The 5,934-nt window shown below is 30.1% G+C and overlaps 1 protein-coding gene across 1 annotated transcript; it reads right to left on the bottom strand.

The window, feature by feature from the left end:
- Positions 1-1,554: 1,554 nt before the first annotated feature.
- Positions 1,555-4,726, bottom strand: LOC139902072 (uncharacterized). Its single transcript, XM_071884730.1, has 7 exons — positions 4,537-4,726; positions 3,601-4,437; positions 3,279-3,519; positions 2,797-2,857; positions 2,603-2,676; positions 2,020-2,165; positions 1,555-1,916 (listed from the first exon to the last, which is right to left on the bottom strand). Exons 1-7 carry the CDS (start codon positions 4,724-4,726, stop codon positions 1,555-1,557), a joined length of 1,911 nt encoding a protein of 636 aa, XP_071740831.1.
- Between the last annotated feature and the right edge of the window lie 1,208 nt (positions 4,727-5,934).

Below are 5,934 nucleotides of genomic sequence, written 5' to 3'. Positions count from 1 at the left end.
ATAGTACATACATCTAAAAGCTGTGTATTGTACGAGTACGAATACGGGTGCATACGAGTAGAATTGTTGATGAAACTGAACGAGGATGTAATTGTAAGCATTTTTGTTAAGTAGAAGTATTTTGATAAGTGTATTGAAGTCTTTCAAAAGTGTATAAATACATATTAAAACACTACATGTATATACATTTTAACTGAGTCGTTAAGTCATCGTTAGTCGTTACATGTAAGTGTTGTTTTGAAATCTTTAGGTTAACGATCTTGTTAAATGTTGTTAACCCAATGTTTATAATATCAAATGAGATTTTAAATTATTATATTATCATGATATTATCATGTATGAATATCTCTTAATATGATATATATACATTAAATGTCTTTACAATGATAATCATTACATATATGTCTCGTTTAAAAATCATTAAGTTAGTAGTCTTGTTTTTACATATGTAGTTCATTGTTAATATACTTAATGATATGTTTACTTATCATAGTATCATGTTAACTATATATATATCCATATATATGTCATCATATAGTTTTTACAAGTTTTAACGTTCGTGAATCACCGGTCAACTTGGGTGGTCAATTGTCTATATGAAACATATTTCAATTAATCAAGTCTTAACAAGTTTGATTGCTTAACATGTTGGAAACATTTAATCATGTAAATATCAATCTCAATTAATATATATAAACATGGAAAAGTTCGGGTCACTACAGTAGTCCCACTTTTAAAATCTAATATTTTTGGGATGAGAATACATGCAGTTTTATAAATGGTTTACGAAATAGACACAAGTAATTGAAACTACATTATATGGGTGAATGATCGAAGCCGAATATGCCCCTTTTGCTTGATATTCTAAGAATTAGTAAACCGAACTACTAATTGACACGAATCCTAAAGATAGATCTATTGGGCCTAACGAACCCCATCCAAAGTACCGGATGCTTTAGTACTTCGAATTCATTTTTATCATGTCCGAAGGATTTCCCGGAATGATAGGGGATATTCTTATATGCATCTTGTTAATGTCGGTTACCAAGTGTTCACCATATGAATGATTTTTATCTCTATGTATGGGATGTATATTGAAATATGAAATCTTGTGGTCTATTATTACAATTTGATAAATATATAGGTTAAACCTATAACTCACCAACATTTTTGTTGACGTTTAAAGCATGTTTATTCTCAGGTGATTATTAAGAGCTTCCGCTATTGCATGCTAATATATGGACAAGATTTGGTGTCAGCATGCTTGTATAATATTGTTTAAAACTGCATTCGAGATTTATTTTGTTGTAACATATTAATATTGTAAACCAATATGTATTGGTAGTGTGTAAGTGTGATATTTTTAGATTATCATTTCTGAATAATCTAGGTGGTGTCTTTTTAACCTTGTCGATAAAATAAAGGTTATGGTTTGTTTTAAAAACGAATGCAGTCTTTGAAAAATGTCTCATATAGAGGTCAAAACCTCGCAACGAAATCAATTAATATAGAACGTTTATAATCGATATGAACGGGACATTTCACATCTAACAGTTACCATTTTGCAACAGGAGAAAAAGTTTCTTCATAATCTAAACCTTCTCTTTGACTATAATCTTTAGCTACTAACCTAGCTTTGTATCTTTCTATTTCACCATTTAATTTATACTTTATCTTAAAAATCCATTTACACCCTATTGGTGTTCTATCAGCAGGCAACTCAGTTAAAATCCAAGTATTATTTCTATAAAGAGCACTCATCTCATCATTCGTAGCATTTACCCAATTTGGATCTTTAATAGCTTGATAATAATTAGAGGGTTCAATACTTTTATTAAGACTTGAGACAAAACAATAATTTTCTTGATTAAGATTTGAATAATTTAAAACTTTTTCAATTCCATACTTAACTTTACCTTCAACAATATAATCATCAAGTTTTTTTAGGTAAAACACATTGTCTAGAGGACCTTCTAAGGGTTGCAGGCTCATCAGGTTGATTTAAAGAAATGGATTCACTTGAAGTATTGCCCTCAGGGAGATCATCAGTATGATCATTATCTTCATTAGAATTACTTTGGTTTTCATCACTAATTATAGGATCATAATTAGTGTTGATAACCTCTGCAAATTCATTTAGATGTACTCTCTCTTCATCATTGGAACTTTCAGGAACATTAGTGTTTTTAGAAAATAAATCAAATAAATTGAGTTGGTTAATTTTTTTAGAAACAAAATCACTTTTAGAAGGTTTTAAAGTTTGTTTAAAACGAAAAATGTTCTCAAAAAATTTGATATCTCTTGAATATACAATGGTTTTATTTTCAAGACTCCACAATTTATAACCTTTTTTCTCAGAAGAAAAACCAAGTAAAATACATTTTTCAGATCTAGGTTTAAATTTATCAACTCATTTAAAACTTTTGAAAAGCAAGATAACCAAAATTCCTTATATGAGAGAGTGATGGTTCAAAACCATAAATTTTCTGGAAAGGGAACATGCCTGCTAACACCTTAGTGGGAATCCTGTTGATTAAATATGTAGCAGTTAGAATACATTCAGTCCAAAGAAATAATGGTATTCCCCTGAAACATAAGAGACCTTGCTACATTTAAAAGGTGTCTATGTTTCCTTTCAACCAACCCATTTTGTTGTGGAGTATAAGCAATTGTAGTCTGATGAAAAATACCACTCTTATTTAAAAAATCTTTCATTTGATTATTAACAAATTCAGTTCCATTATCAGTTGTAATCATTTTAACCTTTTTATTAAATTGATTACTTAACAGACTAACAAAACACATGAAATTATCAAACACTTCATCTTTAGATTTTAGCAAATAAACCCAAACAGCCCTAGAAAAGGCATCAACAATAATCAAAAAATATTTATATCCTTCTCTGCTTGTAACTTTATAAGGTCCCCATAAATCCATATGAACTAACTCACCTAATTCTTTAGAAACATGATTACTTAGAGGAAAAGGATCTCTATCTGCTTAACTTTAAGACAAATTTCACATGAAAAATCATCAAAAGTTTTGTTTAAATTCAATTTTGACGTTAAAATATTTAAAACTGGACTAGCAGGATGACCCAACCTATTATGCCAAAGTAACACAGATTCAAAATTGTATGCAAACATAGAATTACACATAAGAGAGTCACCTTCAAAAACATTAAACAAATATAGACCACCATTCACACTACCAGTCCCAGGGTGTTTCTGGTTTTCAAATCCTGAATATAACATTTATTTGCATCAAATCCAACAAACATGTTATTATTTTGAGCAAGTTTATTAACAGATAAAAGAATAACACAATATCCAGGAACAATAAGTACATCAGTTAATATAATGGATTTGTTAAGTTTCAAATCACCAACTTTGTTGACTCTGGCTTTAGTACCATTTGGATGAGTAACATGTAAATTCAAATCACTAACATCAACAATATTAAAAAGACCTTTTTCAGACACAGTCATATGTTGACTTGCACCAGAATCAATAATCCATCCTTGACTTTATTACTTGAGTTAAAATTAAAAAAAAATTGAAAAATTATTATTAAAGGAAACATTATTATTTCTTATTATACCTGACGTATTATTTACAGACTCAGAAATAGGGGAACTTCTCTCATTTAATATACTTAAATGCTTCATCATTTGTTCATTTGAAAGACTCAAAGGACTAGCAGCAGATGTAGAGGAAGAAGGAGTAGAAGATGATGAACCTACAATAGAATCAGAAGCAGAAGCAGAAGGACAACTAGACACAGAATTATTAGCATTAAAAGATTTATTAGTATTTCCATTTAAAGGTTTTTTAAAATCATTTGGATAACCAACAATTTCAAAGCATCTGTCAATAGTATGTACTATTTTATTACACTTTGTACATTTAAGATTAGGGTTAGGTCCTCTATTAAACCCTCTACCTCTTCCAAAACTACCAGTATTAGAAGATTTTTTAATCCATTTATTATTATTGGTTTGAGCTACAAATGCAGAGTTTTGAGTTCTAGATGTTCCAACGCCAGATACACCCCTGTGAGATTCTCCTCTAGACAAAATAGCAAAAGCAGATTTAACATCAGGTAAAGAATCCCTAAGTAACAAATTAATTCTAATAGACATATAGGAATCATCAAAACCCATTAAAAATTGCATTAGCTTTAGAGTTTTATTATGACTTTGAAATTCAGGTGCAGCAACACAAGTACAAGCATGTAATTTGACCATTTCATCATATTGCTTCCACAAAGTGTTAAGTTTATGATAATACTCAGACAAACTACAACCATTTTGTTTCATAGAATTAATCTTATGATGTAAGTTGAAAATTAGAGAACCATCTATTTTGTCATAAGTCTCTTTCAATTCAGTCCATATAACTGAAGCAGTAGCAGAAAAAATTTGTCCAGAATATAAATCTTTAGATATAGAATTCAGGATCCAAGATAACACAACAAAATTGCATCTATTCCATTGGGCAGCAAGAACAGCATTATCAGTTTATTTTTTAAAAGTACCATCAACAAATCCTACTTTATTTTTAGTTGACAAAGCAAGTAACATAGCACGATTCCATATATTATAATTTTCAATTCGTTTCAATTTAATAGATATTAATGGTGTATTAGTGGTGTCATTAGCATGTAGATATAAAGGATCACCAAAATTAATTTTACTAATCAAAGTAAGAGAACCTTCTTCAGCCATGGTAATAATCACAACAAGAGAACACAATTAAGCAGATATCAATCAGAACACAAATCACAACAAATATCAGACACAATAAACTGCACAGTTCTAATAACCTGTAAGAGCAAAGATACAAAAACAATAACAAGAACAGGTCAGAATCAACCAAGTTCTTGATCAGGTTTTCATACGTTTCTAGAACGTAGATCAAGAGTTGGGCACTGGGATTCAGTCAATAGGGTTTAAAAATAAAAATAAAGCAATGAATAAATTTGAGACTCCCCTCTCAAGATGTATAATCTTGAGTAATAATCAACGAATCAATAACAGTAGAAGAATAGCAGCGGAATATGAAGAACACTTTAAAATTTCAGATCCAGAAGAACAAACCCTAATTTTGAAATTAGGGTTTCGGTCACAGCAGAAACAATTTCTTCAACAGTCGTTGAAAGAACAATCAATCACGAACTAATACACCCTAATCAGATCGACCGCTCTGATACCATGTAAGAATTTGAGTATAAACTCACAAACACAATCAATCAACTACCAACATTACAAGAGAATCAGTTTTGATAGTTACAATGATAAGAGATGAATGAATCACACACGTAGAACATATAAACAGATGTAAATCAGAAGAATCAACAGAATCAATCTCAATCACCAAGATGATGATAATGAAAACCCTAGAAATCGCTCAAAATCAAAGAACTGCTCTCAATCGTATGTGTGTGTGTGTGTTATTATCTCCAAAACCCTATAGAGGGTATAAATAAAATTTGATATGGCAAGAATAGTCCCAGAAGATTGAAAAGCTATATCCTTAGGCACCAAATATTAGCAAATATTATGAACAGCCCTCCATATCTCCAGAAATAACTTCAGTGATCCCTTTTAATAGCAACACCTACACAATTACTAATCATGGCATAAGATTCAAGAAGAAAAGATTTCAGGCTCAAGATTGCTTATAAATCTAACACACTCCCTTTCTGAACAATTTAGCATAAATAGGAACTTTCAAGACTTAATAAGATTTTTTCAATCATTAAAATGCATTAACATAAATGAAACCAAATTGTTTATCACGAAGACGTAAGTTGAGCAATTAGTTTATGTCGATTAGTTTATGAAAAAGATGAAATTGTCATGTTTTGGGAGCTGAAAAAAGATTACTTTGTAAGCTTTAAGAACAACTCACAATTGGTTCAGTTTGTAGTCAC

The sequence above is a fragment of the Rutidosis leptorrhynchoides genome, chromosome 3 (assembly GCF_046630445.1).
Source record: "Rutidosis leptorrhynchoides isolate AG116_Rl617_1_P2 chromosome 3, CSIRO_AGI_Rlap_v1, whole genome shotgun sequence".
In the NCBI taxonomy this organism is placed as follows: Eukaryota; Viridiplantae; Streptophyta; class Magnoliopsida; order Asterales; family Asteraceae; genus Rutidosis; species Rutidosis leptorrhynchoides.
This window is presented reverse-complemented; position numbering and strand designations above follow the sequence as displayed.